Source organism: Marmota marmota, unplaced genomic scaffold, assembly GCF_001458135.2.
Source record: "Marmota marmota marmota unplaced genomic scaffold, marMar, whole genome shotgun sequence".
Taxonomy (NCBI): domain Eukaryota; kingdom Metazoa; phylum Chordata; class Mammalia; order Rodentia; family Sciuridae; genus Marmota; species Marmota marmota.
This window is the reverse complement of record NW_026000079.1, coordinates 6,640,681-6,661,136: the sequence shown is the minus strand read 5'-3', so window position 1 is coordinate 6,661,136 and position 20,456 is coordinate 6,640,681. Positions and strand designations below refer to the sequence as shown.

The 20,456-nt window shown below is 40.4% G+C and overlaps 1 protein-coding gene across 4 annotated transcripts in view; it reads left to right on the top strand.

The window, feature by feature from the left end:
- Rprd2 (regulation of nuclear pre-mRNA domain containing 2) overlaps window positions 1-17,491 on the top strand; it is a 94,375-nt gene extending 76,884 nt beyond the window's left edge. For 2 of the 4 annotated variants that reach the window (XM_015503012.2, XM_015503011.2), the window contains 4 exons: window positions 3,815-4,097; window positions 5,461-5,721; window positions 7,583-7,783; window positions 11,306-17,491. In XM_015503012.2, coding sequence (XP_015358498.1) covers window positions 3,815-4,097; window positions 5,461-5,721; window positions 7,583-7,783; window positions 11,306-14,076 — 3,516 coding nt within the window. In that variant the 3' untranslated portion in view covers window positions 14,077-17,491. The remainder of the gene's footprint in view (window positions 1-3,814; window positions 4,098-5,460; window positions 5,722-7,582; window positions 7,784-11,305) is intronic. The other 2 variants (XM_015503013.2, XM_048814915.1) reach the window with 2 other exon arrangements.
- The last annotated feature ends 2,965 nt before the right edge of the window (window positions 17,492-20,456 follow it).

The following is a 20,456-nucleotide window of genomic DNA, read 5'->3' as shown; positions in this document are numbered from 1 at the left end:
TTTTTTTTTTTTTTTTTTTTTTTTTTTTTTAATTTTAATTACTCTGTATGGTTGTAAGAGTGTATGGTGTACTGGGTGTGGTAATGCACACCTGTAATCTCAAAGACTCTGGAAACAAAGAGGATCGAAAATTTGAAACCAGTCTGGGCAACTTGGCAAGACCCTGTCTCAAAAATAAATACATGCATACATTATAAAGGGCCAGAGATGTAGCTGAGTGCTAGAGTGTCCCTGGATTCAATTACAAATACCACAAAAGAAAGCACAGAAGGGAGAGGAAAGAAAAAGAAAGAAAAGACAGTGTTTTGTTGGCAGGACCTAAACTCAATTCTGTCACCTTGGCACTGGGCAGCTGCTGAAATCCATATTCGGATCTCTGACTTCTAGCTGCTTCAGGTGGGCACCTGTAATCCCAGCAACTGAAAGGACATGCAGGAAGATCACAAGTTCAAGGCCAGCCTCAGCAACTTGGAGAGGTCCTCAACAACTTAGTGAGACCTTGTCTCAAAATGAAAAGGACTGGGAATGTGGCCCACGGTTAAGCATGGGTTCAATCCCATGTACCGAAAAATAAAAGCCTGCATCCCTGTTCTTTTATCTGGGATAATTGTCTCTCTGCTGAGGAATATATTTAGGATTTCTTTGACTATAGATAAGATGGTAGTCCATTCTTTAAATTTGTTTATTTGGAGCATCTTTTTTCCACTGGCTGTGGAATTCTAGGGTAGCAATTATTTTTGCACTTAAAACTTATGTTCTTTTGGCCAGGTGCAGTGGTACACGCTTTTAATCCTAGTGGCTTGGGAGACCGAGGCAGGAGGATCAAGAGTTCAAAACCAGCCTCAGCAAAAGCAAAGTGCCTAAGCAACTTAGTGAGACCCTGTCTCTAAATAAAATACAAAATAGGTCTGGGGATGTGTCTCAGTGGTCAACGGCCCTTGAGTTCAATCCATGATACCAAAAGTAAAAAAGCATGTTCTTTTGTCCTGCGTGTATCCACCATTTCAGTGAGAAATCAGTCTTATCATAATTTCTTCTTTAAATATGTCTTTTTTTCTTCGGCTACTATTAATACTTTATCTTTGGTTTTCATTAGTCATTCAGTGATGTGCCTAAGTGTGTTCTTTATATTTACCTGGCTTGGGGTTTGCAGAACTTTCTAAATTAGTGGTTTCTGATAATATTGAAACTGTTTCAGACTAGATGACTTAAACAACATGAATTTATTGTCTCATTGTCTGATAGTTAAAAGTCCAAAATCAAGGTATCAGCAGAGTTGGTTCTTTCTGAGGACTTTGAAGGAATGATCTATCGGAGACCTCTCTTTGGTTTGTAGATGGTTATCTTTTCTCCATCTCTCTTGATATCACCTTCCCTCTGTGTATACGCTATGTCCAGATACCAATCATATTAGATAGGGCCCATCCTAAAGACTTTATTTCGGTTGACAACTTGATTACCTTTATAAAAATTCTCTCTCTAGCCGGCTGCGGTAATGCACACCTGTAATCCCAGTGGCTTGGGAGGCTGAGACAGGAGAATAGCGAGTTCAAAGCCAGCTTCAGAATAGTGAGGTGCTAAGCAACTCAATGAGACCCTGTCTTTAAATAAAATACAAAATAGGGCTGGGGATGTGGCTTAAGGGTTGAGTGCCCCTGAGTTTAATCTCTGGTACCAAAAAAAAAAAAAAAACCTCTCTGTAAATAGAGTCAAATTTTGAGGGAACCAGACTTCATCATGAGTTTGAGATAGGGGAGGGTAGAGAAAAATGACACAATTCAACCATAGTTATCTTTTTTTTTTCCCTTGAGTGTTTTTCTGTTTTAGCTGACACATAAAAACTGTCCATATTTATGGAGTATGATGTAATCACTACTTTGTAGTAAAAGCATTCAAATTCTTTGTTCTGCCAAATGCAGTAGTACCTACTTGTAATCCCAGATGTTTGGAAGAGTGAAGCAGAAGCAGAAGGATGGCATGTTTGAAGCCACCCTGTGTGACATAGCAAAGACTCCATCTCAAAATTAAGCTTAAAAAAATTTTTTTTTTCTTTTGGTACCTGGTATTGATCCCAGGGGCACTTAACCACTGAGCCACATCCCTAGCCCTTCTTTATATTTTATTTAGATAGAGGGTCTTGCTGAGTTGCTTAGGGCCTTACTAAGTTGCTGTGGCTGGCTTTGAACTAGCAATCCTCCTGCCTCAGTCTCTTGGCATGTGCCACTGTGCCCAGCTAAATTGACCAATTTTAATAGCAAAAGATCCTGTCCAGTATTAATAAATTTTATTTGTCATTTCTCTTTATTGTCCTTTGATCTAGAATAGTTCCTTAGTTTTTTTTCTTGACTTACATGACTTATGTTTGAAACTTATGTTTGAAGATTACAAATCAAATCTTTTGTGCATCTCCCCCAGTTTGAATATATGTGGTATTTATTTGTGATCAGATTGAAGTTATTTATGTTTAGAAGAAATATCACATATTCTTTCATTTTGTCAGTTGGCCCACAAGTTTGATATATCTTACTAACTATAATGTTCCCCTTGATATCTTGATTAATGTCACATCTTCCAGTCTTGTCCATTATGATGTTTTTTCTTGCTAATTGTTATGGGTTGAATTGTTTCTCCTGGAAAGTTATGTTGAAACCAGTATATGACCTTATTTGGAACCAGGGTCTTTGCAGATATGATCAAGTCAAGTATAACTGGTGCTTTTACTGTAAGAAGAGGAAAACTAGACAAAAAAAGAACATCATTGAGCTGAAAATGTGGTTCAGTGCCTGAGTGTTTGCCTGGCTTGTGGGAGATTCTGGGTTTGATTTTCCCAGTACCACAAATAAACAAGTAAATAAAATTTTTAATGGAGAACATCATGAACATATGGCACATAACCTGTAATCTCAGCTCCTCAGGAGGCTAAGGCACTAGGATTACAGGTTCAAGGCCAGTATGGGCCACCTAGGAAGACTATGTCTCAAAATCCTTAGTACCACCATAGCTTTAAGGTATTGGCAATTAAAACAATCAGGAGATCAGTAGGATTTAAGTCAGATAATTGATATTAACATCAACAGTGGTAGATTATACCCTTAATACAATGTGATGGCAATAGCACTTTATCTCTGTGTCTTTTTCTCCAAAAACCCTTAACCCCCATCTAATCATGAGAAAAATAGCCAATAAATCTCATTTGACAGTCTACAAAATATCTAAACAGTATTTTTAACACTGTTTGAGTTCATCAAAAACAAGGGAAGTTCAACAAACTGTCACAAACAAGTATTCCAGGCTAAAGAATTCTTTAAGGGGCTGGGGCTGGGGCTCAGTGGCAGAGCGCATGCCTCACACATGTGAAGCACTGGGTTTGATCCTCAGCACCACATAAAAATAAGTAAATTATTATAATAAAGATTTTTTTTTTTTTAAGAATTCTTTAGATTTCTAACTTAGGCAACTTTGTGGATGTTGATATTCACTTAAGAGATTAGAGCCAGGCTTACTGGCACACAACCAGAGTTTGGGAGGCTGAAGCAGGAAAATCAAAAGTTTGAGGCCAGCATCAGCAATGTAATGAGACCCTCTGTCAAAATAGAAAGCACCAGAGGTGTAGCTCAGTGGAAAAGCACCCCTGAGTTCAATCCCCAGTAGTGAGAGAGACAGAGAAAGAATTTAAAAGTATTTCATGCTTGACAGATTGTTATTTTCTTGTTTTGAGCCAGTGATGTTGTAATGATGAGTAAATCTGATCAGAGTTAGAATGGTAACTTCTTGGTCCTTTTCCCAGGGAAATAAACTCCTTTTTCTCTTTTAGGCATACAAAACCTTTGCTAACCGAGTAAACAATTTAAAGAAGAAATTGGATCAGTTGAAGTCAACCCTTCCTGATCCTGAAGAATCACCAGTCCCTTCCCCAAGTATGGATGCTCCCTCCCCAACTGGTTCGGAGTCCCCATTTCAGGGAATGGGAGGTGAGGAATCCCAGTCACCAACAATGGAGAGTGAGAAATCTGCTACACCTGAACCTGTGACTGATAATCGTGATGTGGAAGATATGGAACTCTCAGATGTAGAAGATGATGGGTCAAAAATCATTGGTATGTCCTTATGTAATTAGTAGATAATTTATTCTGTGTTTTCCTTGCCCACTAATATTAATCAGTCAGTTATGGGTAGTTATTAAAACATAGCTTAGTACATATTAGAACACTAAGGTAATATTCATCTCTATATGGTATGCTACATGGGTTAAGAATCACTGCTGAAGATCAAGACTTCAGTATAGCAGCAGCTAGCTAAAATGTGACTGTTAAGCATTTGAAATATAGTTTGCGCAACTTGGGATGTTATATAATTAGAAAATATACACTGGATTCTCAACACTACCTCCTCAAATAAAAATATCATCACATTAATGATTTTTATTTTTATAACAATGAGATTAAAATGTTTAGGATATGTAAAGATAAATACACATTATCAAAATGTATCTATTTCTTTTTTTTTTTTTTTTTTAACATGGCTGCTAGAAAGCTTAAACTTAAATATGTGTCTTGAATTATATGTCTCTTGGCCAGCACTGCTCTAGAAGAAGGGGCATTTATACCAGAATTCTTTCTTCTCTGTCACTTTTGACCATCCAGAATCCCAAAGCTGCAATTATCAAGAAGTAAAACTTTGCAGTTTCAAATTAGAGCCTAATTGCACCCTATTACCAAAAAAAAAAAAGAAGAAAAAAGAAAAGAAATTGCTTAGAAAATACAACAAAAATACGTATAGAGCTCTTGAGCTTTTGTCACTAAGAAATTCTCAGGTTAATGGAAAAGGAAAGATGACAAATACCATTTCCAAGGGACAATGCAAATGTGTACCAAATAAGTGTTTACCAGAAATGTTCACATTTTTATTTATTTTTATTTGGGGGCGGGTGGCTGTAACAGTAGTAGCCTTTCATTTTTTTATTTTTTGCCATTTCCTTTTCCTTCCACTTTCCTGAGAATCCTCATGTCACTCCCCAGCCTCTCTCCCTCTGGTTTCAGAAATGTATACATTGAATACACAAATTTTCACAAGATCCAAAAGAATCATAAGGGGACTGGGGATGTAACTCTGTTGGTAGAGCGCTTGCCCTGCATGCACAAGCAAGGCCCTGGATTCAATCCCCAGCACCACACACACACACACAAAAAAAAAATCATAAATAAGCAAGAAAGAGGATAATTGAGAAATTCCTTTTAAGTAGATATAGAAGGTGGGAATGATAATAAATATCAAAAATAATAATTTATGAAGACTATGACTTTAAAATAAAAAACACAAAGTGACTGGTTGTTTTCTCTAGAATTATAGTGTTTTTTAAACCCTCAAATTAGAAAATATTAGGACATATTATTTCATATTTAAGAACAAAGCCTAGAAAGTAGGAAGATGTAATATCATATCTTCTCTTTGTTGAAACAGTGGAGGACAGGAAGGAAAAACCTGTGGAGAAGTCAGCTGTCTCTACTTCTGTACCTACAAAGCCAACAGAAACTCTCCCAAAGGCTTCTTCCTGTACCCCAGTGCCTGTGACCATGACAGCAACCCCACCTCTTCCAAAGCCTGTGAATACTTCTCTTCTGTCCCCGTCCCCAGCTTTGGCTTTGCCCAACCTGGCTAACGTGGATCTGGCAAAGATTAGTTCCATCCTTAGCAGCCTAACATCAGTCATGAAAAATACTGGTAAGTAAGCCTAGAGAAGAAGATAAAAAGCTGATTTCTAGCTTTTAAAATTGAGCCATTAGTCTGTTTTGTTGTTGTTGAATTTTGTTTAAAAAATGCAGTGAAAATGTAGAAAAATTAGAAAATTAGCACAGTGAATAAAATAAATGTCTGTCATCATATTACCCCAAAAGAAATCACTTATATTTATTTATTCTTACAAGTATATGTGTATGTGAGTGTTTGAGAGATTAAAAATTCTTTTAATAATTGAAATAACCAAACATGGTGTCTCACGCCTGTAATCCAGTGGCTCTGGAGGCTGAGGCAGGAGGATCATAAGTTCAAAGCCAGGCTCAGCAACAGTGAGGCGTTGAGCAACTCAGTGAGAGGCTCTCTCTAAATAAAATACAAAATTGGGCTGGGGATGTGGCTCAGCAGCTGAGTGTCCCTGAATTTAATCCCCAGTACCCCCCCAAAAAAAATAATTAATTGGTTGATTTTAAAAAATAAAAGGGCTGGGGATATAACTTGTCTCACGGCCAAGTGCTGGGTTCAATCCCCAGCACCACACACATATACACAAGAAAAACTAAATGAAAATGTATGCAAGTAGAATATCCCATGTACTCATCACTCAGTTATAATAGGGTAACCCTGAAAAATCTATACCATATTCACTCTGGATTATTTTGAAGAAATTTCCAATTTAAACTTATTTTTTCTTTTCTTTTTTTTTTCCCCCTATACTAAGGATTTTACTCTGGTGCTTTACCACTGAGCTACATCCCTAACCCTTTTTTGTATTTTGATATAGGGCCTCAGTAAGTTGCTTAGGGCCTTAGTAAATTGGTAAAACTGGCCTTGAACTTACAATCCTCCTGCCTTAGCCTCCCACATTACTGAGATCACAGGCATGTGCCACTACACCCAGTCCAAACATTTAATTTCATCATAAATATTTACATACTTCTAAAAGATGGAGACTCTTGGGCTGGATGTAGCTCAGTGGTTGAGTGCTTGCATAGCATGTGCAAGGTCATGTATCAACTCCCCAGAACCAGGGGGCGGGTGGGGGGGAGTTGGATAAAGACCCTCCCCCCACAAAAAAAAAGAATTAGCATGTTTTTAAAAGGCTTTTCATATGTTATAACAAAATTGATATCCAAGAATATATACTATTTTATGTACCTAGTATATGAAAGTTTCTGTTCCTCACCTTCTCTACTGTTTTACTTCATTTAATCTGTGTCACATTCAACCTTTACAAATTGTTTTAATGTTTTTCATTGATTAAAGATGTGATTAAAACTTTCTTCTATTTGCTTATTTCTGTTTCTTTGTGAAATAATCTGTTCATAGTTTTTTATCATCTTTTAAATAGTCAAATGTTTTTCTCTTTATATACCATTTTATATGTTAAAATCAACCATTTTGAAATGTAAAAAAAAAAAAAATAACGATCATTATTTCAAAAGCAAGACACGGAAGTATGCCATAGCAGAGTCCTGCGATCGCAGAGGGTCTGACCATCCCTCATCCAGCAGTGCTTACTGAGTACTAATGGGGCTCTTAAGTATAGGAACTATTTGGTAGTGGAAAAAAAGCAGTTTGCCTAGTCTCTCTTTGTTGGAGTTCTTAAAACTAATGAATATATAATAAAATAACTTGTTTATTTTAAGGATGTTCCAAATAGAAGTAGCGTATCTTAATTTTCAGATTTTTTTTCTCTTTGTACATTCCATGATAAGGGACCATTTGTGGATCAGACGAGAAGAATTTCTGTTAAACATATCAGACTCATTGAAGTGAGTGGAAAATGTAATGAATTGAAAGGTCATTTTTGAATTGCGTTTTCTTGAGTTCATCTTTCTGCCACCAGGGGTCAGTCCTGCATCAAGACCTTCTCCAGGAACTCCTACCAGTCCCAGCAACCTCACCAGTGGCCTGAAAACACCTGCACCTGCCACAACAACATCTCACAACCCTCTGGCAAATATCCTCTCCAAGGTGGAGATCACCCCAGAGAGCATTCTATCTGCTCTTTCCAAAACCCAGACACAGTCAGCCCCTGCACTACAAGGTAAACTGATATCTGCAAGAGGGACTTGAATTGTGTTTATCCCTGGCTTAATCCTGTATTCCATTTCTGAGGAATCCAAAGGCATAAAATGTATAATACAATTAGTTCCTGATTCTCATCTTTTTGTTTTCATGAATGTATGATCTCTGCCTCAGTTGACCCTCTGTCCAGCTTTGCCAGTGTGTTTTGCATGTAAAACTGCCTGTTTCTAACTTTTTTTTTTTTTTAAGGTCAATCTGATCTCTATTCTTTTTTTTCCAGACACCAACACAACCCTTTTTAAATACCTCAGTATAATTATGCAATAAATTATAAATACCATAATAGTATCTTCATTGTAGTGATATACTCAATGTCAGTAATCTCAACCAGGGGCCTCTAGGGGACATGTATCAAGGAATAGAGACATTTGTGGTTGTCACGACTAGGCAAGGGGATACTAGTGGGTCAGAGCCATGTGGATGTTGCTAAACATTGTATAATGCATAGGAAAACCCCCAACAGCAAAGAATTATTCATCCCACAATGTCAAAAGTGCTGAGCTTGAGAAATTGTGCTCTGTGTGAATATAATAATATAGGTATCTCTTAATTTTCTGTTTCCTAAACTGTTTTGTAAGTGATCAGTCAAGTACTGTATTATGGTGAATTTTGTTATAAGATATAGAAAATTTTGTTACACAGAACTAAGTACTATAAAGTAATAATACATAGATTAATAATACATAGATCAATAATCCATATATTGAGACCAGCAATCAGTAGTTGATGATAATACTGTGGCACATCTTGAACCACGAATTTTAGGAACAGTTCATTTGAAGGATTGACATGCTTGTGATTTCTCCTTTTCAATCCCTCTCCTATTGCTATCTTATAGTAACAACAAAAATCTTGAACTCATTTGTGTGATTAACATATGAAACTACACCTTAAAGCTTTTCCTTGGGTTAGATTTCTGAAACAGTATCGTGTGGACTTGGGCTTTGTCATCTGGAAAAAGTTGCATGGAACTAACTAAGCATGTTTTGGGGTTTTTTTTTTTTGTTGTTGTTTGTTTTTTAAAATCTTTTTTTTTTTTTTTTTATCATTTTTGGAACTGGGGGGTCGAACCCAGGGCTTTGCAAATGCAAGGCAGACGCTTTGCCACTGAGCTACATCCAGCCCATTAAGCATGTTTTGACAGAATAAGAAATGACAACCCCAAAAATACAATTTTTGTGGACTAACAAGGTGGTTCATCAACTTTTATTTACTTATAGAAAGTCGAATTCTATAACTTTCAAAGGACTGTGTCCAGCAGCATAAATAGATGTGTTTATTAAATGTCTCCAAGAGGGCTAGGGTTGTGGCTCAGCGGTAGACACTTGCCTAGCTTGTGCAAGGCCCTGGGTTCGATCCTCAGCACCACATAAAAATAGATAAATAAAAATGTCTCCAAGAAATCTCTTAAAACTTGGTTCTGTGATAAGGGTCCATAGTCCTTATTTACAGATTTTTGACACAAAATAATGTTTAATGGTGAAAGACAATTTTATTTATTCCAGAAATCTGGGTGGTATCTATCTTAACAAGATGATCTTTTGAAGAATTTATCCCACAGTATCTTAAAGATATGCTGAAATATCTTTTAAAAGTTACATGACATTATTACGTATCACATTGTAGTACTTGAGGACTTCTGGGTTTGGTGACAACAATGACTGGTAGGAATTAAAATTAAATTAAACTGTTAGGAAAGGAAAAATTGTATAGCCTGGAAACTTTTCAGAATGAAACATGCTTTCCCTCCCCCCTCCCCAGGATAACTGAAGTTAAATATCAATTGTTTGGATATTATCTAACATTGATATTAGATTACAGAAAAATTAAAAAAAAAACAGGAAACATTAGAATTTTGCCAGGCATGTTGGCTTATGCCTAAAATCCGAGCAGCTAAAGAGACTGAGAGAAGAGAATCACAAGTTCAAGACTAGCCTCAACAACTTATTGAGGCCCTAAGCAACTTAGCAAGACCTGTCTCAAAATAAAAAATAAAAAGGTCTGGGGATACGGCTCAGTGTTTAAGCACCCTTGGGTTCATTTCCCAGTTCTTCCCACACTCAAAAAAAATAAATAAATAAAAAGTAATACTGGAGTGGCCCTAAAATTATTCACACCTTAAATCTCCGCAAATATGGGTTAAAATTGATATTTTGAAGACATATTAATTAACCAGAGTTACCATATAAAATTATGAAATACTCTTTTACAATATCATTGCTGAGGATAAGTTTTAGTACAATTTATTAACTAAACTCTATACATTTGGGGCTGGAAATGTATCTCAATGGTAGAGTGCTTCTCTTGCATACAAGAAGCCCTGGGTTCAAACCTCAGTACCAAAAAGAGAAAAATTTATATACTTGCATGAAATAAAGTTTTCATTTATGACCAGAAATTCATTAAATTTTCCAAAACATGGTTAAATTTATCTGCTCTTTTGTTACCTCTTTGTCAGATATTTTTAAAATATTTTTTTAGTTGTAGACGGACACAATACCTTTATTTTATTTATTTATTTTTATGTGGTGCTGGGATCAAACCCAGGGCTTCATATGTGCGAGGACTTCATATGTCACTGAGCCACATTTGTCAAATATTTTTTAAAACATTTTCTACAGGAGTAGTTTGCTTTCATGAACCTTCAACCTTTGTCCCAAAGAGCTCTTTCTCAGTACTTCTGAGGAGGTTTTGTCTGTCATTGAATAGGGTTGAATCTCATCATTATCAGTTTTAATTAATCAATAATCCTTGGTTTTTCCAAGTTATAGAATAGAAATTTTGTTTTCTTGTGAAAGGATCAGTACCCCTGTTTGTCTGGCTTTTAAGTCTTTGTGGTGTGTGTTTATCTCATTTTTATTGCTACATTTTACAATCAGATTTGATAGTTAAAAGCGTTGTATTCTAAAAGGTAACAACCAGTCTAGCAGGAGATACTTCTACTCCCCATTCTAATGGATTTCTCAAGTTTGCACATGTTGTCTCCCTCTTAGGAGTCACAGTGTGTACTGTTAACCTTAGAGATGATTGTGGAGCTGGGAAAGGAAAGGTAGGGCAGGATATCTGTTTGCATTTTGAGAACTATTTCCACAGATCAAACATTAAGAAATACTGGCTTAAGTTGTTGTTTTAAGAATAATTTTGCTTCCTTTCTTTTCCTGCTTTGCCTTGTTTCAACTATGAGTGATTCTGACATGAGAATCTCTCCCTTCCTGTTGCCTTTTATTGTGCTGTTTTGGACACGTTTCTGAACTACACGGGAAACATTTCAGTGATTTTTCTCTCTTGGATTGATAAATAAGTCCAGTGTTTTTTATGACCTTGAGCCAGTACTTGTTTGGTCTGGATTCCCTTTGGCTTCATATTTTAAAACCCATCTGGTTCCTACCAGAATGAGTGAGGATATCTCATAAGCCTACATTGTTTTTATTATATGGCAGGGAGTTGTTCTTTTTAACCCCTCTAATCTTTGTTTTTACAGGCCTGTCATCTTTACTTCAGAGTGTTACTGGGAACCCAGTTCCATCCAGTGAAGCTGCATCTCAGAGCACATCAGCTTCCCCTGCCAATACCACAGTCTCTACCATAAAAGGAAGAAATGTGTCCTCTAATACCCAATCTTTTATTCCCAAAAGCTTCAACTATTCTCCTAATTCATCAGCTTCTGAAGTCTCTTCAACTTCAGCCAGCAAGACATCAGTTGGGCAAAGTCCAGGGCTTCCAAGCACTACGTTTAAACTGCCATCCAACTCTTTAGGGTTTGCAGGTACCCACAGTACTAGCCCTGCTGCCCCGCCGACCGAAGTTGCCATGTGCCAATCTTCAGAGATCTCCAAGCCAAAACTGGAGTCAGAGTCCACCTCCCCAAGCCTGGAAATGAAGATCCACAACTTCTTAAAAGGTAATCCTGGTTTCAGTGGCTTAAACTTAAATATCCCAATCCTGAGCAGTTTGGGGTCCAGTGCCCCATCCGAGAGCCATCCCTCAGACTTCCAGCGTGGCCCTACTAGCACTTCAATCGACAACATTGATGGAACCCCTGTACGGGATGAACGGAGTGGAACACCCACCCAGGATGAGATGATGGACAAGCCTACGTCCAGCAGTGTAGATACTATGTCCCTGCTTTCTAAGATCATTAGCCCGGGTTCTTCAACACCCAGCAGTACAAGATCACCACCCCCTGGGAGAGATGAAAACTACCCCCGGGAGCTCTCCAATTCTGTATCTACATATCGACCCTTTGGCCTGGGCAGCGAATCTCCCTATAAGCAACCTTCTGATGGAATGGAGAGACCGTCTTCCCTGATGGACTCTTCACAGGAAAAATTCTATCCAGATACTTCTTTCCATGAAGATGAAGATTACCGAGATTTTGAGTACTCAGGGCCTCCACCTTCTGCTATGATGAACCTGGAGAAGAAACCAGCCAAATCTATCCTCAAGTCCAGCAAGGTGTCTGATGCCCCGGAGTACCAGCCAATCCTGTCCAGTTATAGCCACAGGGCCCAAGAATTTGGGGTAAAGTCAGCCTTCCCTCCATCTGTAAGAGCCCTCCTGGACTCTAGTGAGAACTGTGACCGTCTGGCTTCTTCCCCTGGGCTCTTTGGTGCCTTCAGCATAAGAGGGAACGAACCTGGGTCTGACCGGTCACCATCACCGAGTAAGAATGATTCATTTTTCACCCCTGACTCCAACCACAATAGCTTGTCTCAGTCTACCACTGGGCATCTCAGTTTGCCACAGAAGCAGTACCCAGACTCTCCTCACCCAGTCCCACATCGTTCCCTTTTCTCTCCGCAGAATACCCTCGCTGCTCCCACGGGCCACCCGCCCACGTCAGGCGTGGAGAAAGTCCTGGCCTCCACCATTTCCACCACGTCGACGATTGAGTTTAAGAATATGCTTAAAAACGCCTCACGCAAGCCCTCAGATGACAAGCATTTTGGCCAGACCCCCAACAAGGGCACTTCAAGTGATGGTGTCGGTCTCTCTAACCTCACCCAGCCCAGCTTGACTACCGCTGACCAGCAGCAGCAAGAAGAGCACTACCGCATAGAAACCCGCGTGTCCTCCTCCTGCCTAGACTTGCCTGATAGCACAGAAGAAAAAGGGGCCCCGATAGAAACTCTGGGTTACCATAATGCCGCTAATAGAAGGATGTCGGGGGAGCCGATACAGACCGTAGAGTCCATCCGAGTTCCTGGGAAGGGGAATAGAGGACATGGGCGCGAGGCTTCAAGGGTGGGCTGGTTCGACCTGAGCACATCGGGCAGCTCTTTTGACAATGGCCCCTCAAGTGCCTCTGATTTGGCATCCCTTGGGGGTGGGGGCAGCGGAGGCCTCACTGGCTTTAAAACAACACCATACAAGGAACGGGCACCCCAGTTTCAGGAGAGTGTCGGCAACTTTCGTTCCAACAGTTTCAACTCAACATTTGAGCATCATCTCCCCCCGTCCCCCTTGGAACATGGGACACCCTTCCAGAGAGAGCCAGTGGGGCCGTCATCTGCCCCACCTGCCCCTCCTAAGGATCACAGTGGTATCTTCTCTCGAGATGCGCCCGCTCACCTGCCCTCTGTGGATCTTACGAATCCCTTCACAAAGGAGGCAGCCCTGGCCCATGCTGCCCCACCGCCTCCTCCTGGGGAGCACAGCGGAATTCCCTTCCCTGCCCCGCCCCCTCCTCCGCCCCCCGGGGAACATAGCAGCAGTGGTGGGAGTGGTGTCCCCTTTTCTACTCCGCCCCCTCCTCCACCCCCTGTTGACCACTCTGGAGTTGTACCCTTCCCAACCCCTCCACTGGCAGAGCACGGAGTGGCGGGGGCTGTGGCAGTGTTCCCCAAGGACCATAGCTCCCTCCTTCAAGGGACCCTGGCTGAGCATTTTGGGGTGCTCGCAGGACCCAGGGACCATGGGGGCCCCACCCAACGGGACCTCAACGGCCCTGGCCTTAGCCGTGTGCGGGAGAGCCTGAGCCTACCCGCCCACTCTCTGGAGCACCTGGGCCCAGCTCATGGAGGAGGTGGGGGAGGCGGCACCAGCGGCAGTGGCCCCCCCTTGGGTCCCTCACACAGAGACACCATCAACCGGAGTGGTATGATTTTACGGAGTCCCCGGCCAGACTTTCGGCCTCGGGAACCTTTTCTCGGCAGAGACCCATTCCACAGTTTAAAGAGACCCAGGCCACCTTTCGCTAGGGGCCCTCCGTTCTTTGCACCAAAACGCCCGTTCTTCCCTCCCAGGTACTGATGGAAACCAAGGGAAAGGAGCATTTTGAACAGTCTAGAGAGCATTGCAAGTAGGAGTTTGGTTTATTGCTGTTTTTATTTGTTTTCCCTCCCTTGATTTATTTTTTTTATTATGATAAAGGGCCTCCCTTCCAAATTAAAAAGTCATCTCTGCTTACATTTTACTATTCCATCCAGTCCCTCCTCCGACAGCACTTACTTCCTTCTCCAAGCTATTTGTATTTAAGAAAGAAACACAACCAAAGCCACTTCATTTGGCTGGGGGCTTGGGGAGTGGGGAGGAAACAATCTTTATTTTATCCCATCTATTAAAGAGTATAACTACATTTGAAATAAAACTTCCATCAGTACAGATAATAACATGTGCAATGTTGGGGTGTTATTTTGGGCTTGGCTTCTGTAGTAGTGATGGAAGGATCCCTGTCCTCTTCCTTCTCCAACAAAGTAACTGCTGTAACCAGTGCGATTCCCTGTTCTCGCTCTGCCCTGCTGGCAGCCAGGAGGTGTTGCAAGGGAGGAAATGTGGAAGATCTTGGGCCTGTCAGGGTTTTTTGGTTTTGGTTTTTTGTTGTTTTTTTTTCTGTCAGGTTTCTTTGTTTCGTTTTTAAAGGCATGTTGTTCTTTCCCCTTTTCCTAAAATCTTACTTTTTTTTTTTTTTCCCTCCAATCAGACCCTTCCTCTAAAGTACTATCAGGCAGTAACTTTGAGGAAATAGAAAACTCATTCTATACTGGTCAAAATTTTTCTCCTTTTAGAAGGAATTAAAGGGGGCTGAATATAAGTTCCAGGTTAAAATAAGGATATATGCCTACCATACATCAAACTAGGAAGGACCCATTGAGGTGTGCTGGGACCTGACTGTCTTCTGTAAGCAAGAGGGAACAGGACACATTTCCAGGCATCTTGCACCAAGCTCTTGCTTTCTGCTTTTCTTTCTTTCTTATTTTTTCCCCTCGATCTTCATTTCTATTTTAACTAGAAAGTCACTACAGTTGACAGTTGATACAAAGATGCAAATGAAATATTATCCCTGCATTTTTCTTATAGAAGTTAATTTTACTTCTCTAACATGGTGTTCATTTGGTGGTTTTCAGCAAACGTTAACTATTAGAGAAAGGTTTGTCTTCAGCTTGGTTTCCCCCCTTGCCTCAGTCCTGTATCACCCCTACTCTTGGTAACTCAGAGGAGGAGATTCAGTAGTACTTTATATTATACCTCTTTAAGTGTGTCTTGGAAACAGATGGGTGTTACTATTCATGTCATCACAGAGAAAAAGAAAGACCTGAAAAATCCAAATTGCCCCACTCTGCAGATAGCAACCTAGCACATTTCAGTGCTCACGCTTCATCCCCACTTCTTATGCTCAACAGGAGGCAAAGAATGTTTCTGCTTTTCATTTTACATGCGAGAGGTATACTTTCCTTCTCCTCGGACTAAAAGGCTTGTTTGTGTTCTCCAACTAGTATTTGGGAGAAAGACAATCACTGTACTTTGTTTAATCTTTGTATCTAGGGACCCTGAAAAGCAAAAACTGCTTACTAATTTTTTGGGGGGGTGGGTTTTTTGTTTTTTATTTTTACCCCAAGGTACTGGTAAACCTCCAGATAGATGAGTAAAACAGTGTGTGTTGAGTTTTTGAAGGAATCCTAGCAAATTTCATATATTTTCTCCCAAGTTAGTACAGTACTAACTATGAGGAAGGATGGGAATTGCTTTGGATTTCTCCAGTTGGGTATCAAAGGTGGAGGAGAGTGAGCAGTATAGTGACAAAAGATGACTCTTTGTCTCAGAATAAACTTGCCTTTCAGAGAAAGCAGCTTAAACCAGGTCCATCATAGCTTGGGAGTTTTTATGTGATGTTTTCCCCGTTATTTATTTGGGCTCACCTTGTGTTCTGTGGTTAGCATGCGCCAGCTCATTCATCTTCCTAATGCGCGTCTGGTCTTGAGCCTGCTGTTCTTTGTTTCTTTGACCCTCAAGCCTCTTTGCCCTGTAGCTGTCTCCACAAAAATGCATGATACCATGACCTTGTGAGTGGGATGGGGTATATAGTATAGCAAAGCAAAGGAAGCATAGTTATTTTGAGTCCTGAGGCATTTGTTTTGTGAAAAAGCATAACTGAATGGGGGTGGAGGTAAGGGAAATTCTGTCTGAGAATTGATTTTTTTTTTATTTTATTTTATTTTTTATTTATTTTTTTTTTTTTTGCAGAAATTAAGTGGGATTTTTTTATTCTAGAATAAAAAAAATGTGAATTCTTTCTGCTGCTCTTGTTTAAGCTAATGTAGTGTTTACTTGAAAAGGCTCTCTGACCATTTGATTTTAGCAGAAAATGTGGGGATGTCAGGAAAGTGGCTTCCTGAGTATTGGGGCAGGGTAATTGTCCTCAAAAACATGATGGCTGATCCTTGAAAGGAAGACATTGTACAGTTCAAAGTTGGACTTTTAAGGGGTTGGGTTTTTGTGGGGTGTTTTTGTTCATTTGCCACAGAGTCCTCAGTACATTTGTTTCAGGATGGAAATGAGGATTTGTATGAGACTGTCAGCTATTAATTTTAAGGAAATCGCTACAGCAGTAAATGAAGTCAACAATGTATATATGTGATATAGTGAAACAAAAAAAGACACTTCTGGTATTCATAAACATGAAACAAAGGGGTTTTATTCTTTCTGTGTCTGTGATTTAAAACTCCAAGACCATGCTCTGACTTTTGTATTTCAACCTGAGTTTAAAAAATAAACAAGATATTTTTTAAAGAAAGTATAACATACTGTGTCTTAGCAAGGACATGACTCATATGAAAGCAGAATATGAGAAATTATTACTAAGGTCCTGGTGCTCACTGTAAAATCACAGACAAAGAATTCTAGTGAATACACTAGTACCACTTTAGTGATACGTATCAGAAGTAGGGTCCTTAAGTATTTTGTAAGGGTTCACTCTTCAGCCAGCTAACATGAGAGCTCCCTCCCTGCTTCCCTCTGCCTGCCCAAGAGTCAAGGTAAATAGAATTTTGTTGATTCCAGGGAAGGTTGATTCCAAAGTAGGATTTTTATCCTGATACCAGGAAAACAGTGTGGTATATATGGTACAGCAAACCTATCTAGATAATGTGAATATGCTAAACTTCCCAGTTGCAGAATATTCACTATCAGTCCTGAAGTTACCTGTTCACACAGTTAAGCTTCAGCTGTTACTGTTTTGAAGCCGCTGTAAATTACTGCTTCCCTTCGTCCCTCCCCCCCTTTTTTTTAAATTGGTGGGGGTGCCTGTTAAGATTAAAATTAGATATGTTGGTGATATTCTCACGTGTTCAGTGTGGAAAACAAAATAAGTACATGCTTTAGAGGCAACAACAATGAAATCCTTTTGAAATGTGTATTGATATCATTTAATAAAATAACTAGTTCTAAAGGTTTGACATTTTTCTTTGAGATTGGGGCTTTGTTCAAGGGCCCCTGGCTTCTCTGGTGAGTCCAAATAGGAGGGAACTTCTCCAGGAGCTGAAACTGCTGCTTTGAGGAGCAAACCTGTGGTTGGAAAATCAAAATTTTCTCCAGCAAAGATCCAACATGACTGTTCAGGGCTGAAGGTGAAACCAGCTACAGAATACAGAAAGAAAATCCTGGATGTATCTCTGAAGATGCAGTTGTATTGGCTTTTGGTCTAAGGGTATGTGGGGAAGGGGGAGTGAGTGGCCTGTATGCTCACACATTTCTGAGGCACCACAGAGTGGCCACAGACCATCCGACTCATTCCTTCCTTATGACCACTTACACTTTCTTCTAACCATTCCTTTAAAAAAAAAAAAATCTTTGTCCCCAATATTTTATTTTCCAGTTTAATAAAATATAGCTTTCTTTGTTGTGTGGTTGACTTTTCCCCTCACATTGATCTTGTCCAGCTGTCCCCTTTGACTTCTGTGGTTATTATCCCTAAAGGCTATCTGAGCCTCAGATCTTCATGGCCTTGTGAGTTTTGTTTGATCCTTGGTATAATTGTGTAATGGGTGGGGTGAGACCAAGATGTTCAGGAAGTGGTTGGTGATGAAGTGGGATATATACTGTTTAGATATTGTGTGTCTTCCAAAAGTTGTACAATTGTGAGCCAAGAAGTATTTTAAAGCAGGCATAGAATTGTGGGGAGGGTGTGGTAAGGATCCTTCTGGCCAATTCTTTCCCCACGTCTACCCTTGTTGCGTATCGGCAACCTGTCACGCAGAATCCTAACTTAACCCTCCTCTCTTACCCCATCCCTTCTTATAACCCAGTGAGGCTTAATAATGGAATGTTGGCTTTAAGGGGTGGTGAAGAGGGCCGGTCACTGCATATGGGTCAGGCCTGGGTCACTGGCAGGGTAGAAGGCTTGATTACGTGAAGCTACGTATATGTGCCCCAAGACACTTCTGAAATAGCAACAGCCTAGGCACACACCCAGCAAGTACAGTGCACCTCTGTGCTGGCTGCCTCTGGAATGTAGCTCACCCCTTCTTCCTATGCCTTCCTGGAAACTGGTCTTGCCCACCTTATTTTCTCTGTCCCTTAAGAAAGTCACAGCCTTGAGACTTCCTCATTGGCCTTTCTGGGTACATTGTTGAAAGCTCGTAACTTCCTCCCCCTAAATCACTATAGGTAAGCCTATCCTGCGCAGAAGGGATGAGTTACCGTGTGTAGTCATAAGCCACCATCAGGTGGGTACTGGGGTGTCTCATACTTGCTTATGAGTAACTGTGCAGCCGAGCCTGATCAGCTGCTGTCCACAGTTGCTGAGTAATAACTCACTGAGGCTGCGCCAACAAGGCTGCTAGAGGGTCACCAGTAGGACAGATACTTTTCTTTAAAAGGCATTTTTTAGTTGTCAGTGTATATTTATATGTGGTGCTGAGAATTGAACTCACGCATGCCAGGCCAGTGCTCTACCCCCCAGCCCCAGCCCCAGCCCTGAGGGGCGCCTTTGCTGTGAAGGAAATGAGTAGGTGTGATGTGAACTGGAGACCTACTTCTGATGGTGCCGAGGGAGCGGACAACTCCCTTGCTTAGTCCAAGTTTGTGGAAAGGAGGAAAGGATGAGATCCATATAGAGATTGATGGTCAGTTCCCGTAGGTGGTTTGGTTTTGTTGTTGCTGAGGATTGAGCCCAGGAGGATCTCATCCTTGCTAAGCTCTTGTTCTAGCACTAAGCTATATCCCTAGCTCCTCCATTTTTTTCCCAATATTTTGTTTTTTAGTTGTAGTTGGACACAATACCTTTATTTTATGTGTGGTGCTGAGGATCGAACCCAGGGCCACACACCAGGTCAGCGCTCTGCCACTGAGCCACAATGCCAGCCCTCCTCCATTTTTTCCCCAGAACTTTCTCTTTGTTCTCACCTAAACAAGAGTCAAAAGTTGAGAATACAGGTGTGGGTGGAGGGGCTAGTGAGTTCTGCTGTGCCAACTGAGAAACAAATAGGTAGTACTTTTTTGTGTGTTTGACTCAAAAGGGTGTTGGCTAAACCAGTTTATCCTGGACGTGCGTAGGTTCATAGAAAATTAAATATTCCAGCAAATTGACTTCCTTATCCCCAGTGTATCTCCTTATGTTTGGGAAATACTCCAGTCCTTTGCCAAATAATTTGCAGAAAAGAGAAGACTTGACACCAATACATTTTTCTTGGGATAGTTAATATAGAATGGATAGGAAAATATGGACAGCATCCAGTAGAGATTAGTGAAGGGTTGTTTTGAAATTTTACAGAAAAGTGGGGCTTAGTTGTACATAGGGGCCTATAGATTCCCTAAGACCTTTAAAAGTATTTTTGCTCCTGTCCCCTACCCTAAAATGACACATCCCTATACTGGCTCCTGAATTCAGAGTGTTTCTATTTTTACTGTGTAAACCAATCAAATGTGGGGTTATCCTGTATCACAGATATAACAATGGAAAGGGAGAGAAGAGATAAAGGAAGTTGGGAGCTGGGGTGGGAGGGAGCAGAGGCAGGAGGCAGCTACCTCCCCCGAGGCGGTGGGGAAGTGCGTGGGAGTAGAGTGTACTAGTGAAGAAAGCCTGAGTGGGCAGGTCCTGGACTCCGAAGCCAGCAGGGCTCAGATCAAGAGGTATCTAAGGTCCCTCTTAAGTACCATGGTACGAAGGGACTCTGAGGGTGACCAGCCTTAAAGCTGTTATGTCCATTTATTATAATAACTTCTTGTTGCTGTTGCTCTTTACCATATACCAAGCCCTCTGTCAGACCATTTATATAAAATTTACCCGAACATTTGAGAGTGATACTAATATTCTTATCTATAAATATGAAAATTTAGGCTTAGAGAAATTAAGTAGTTCGGAAAAAAAAAGTTAATGGTAGGTCCGGGATTTATCCTCGGTTTGTCCAAAGTCA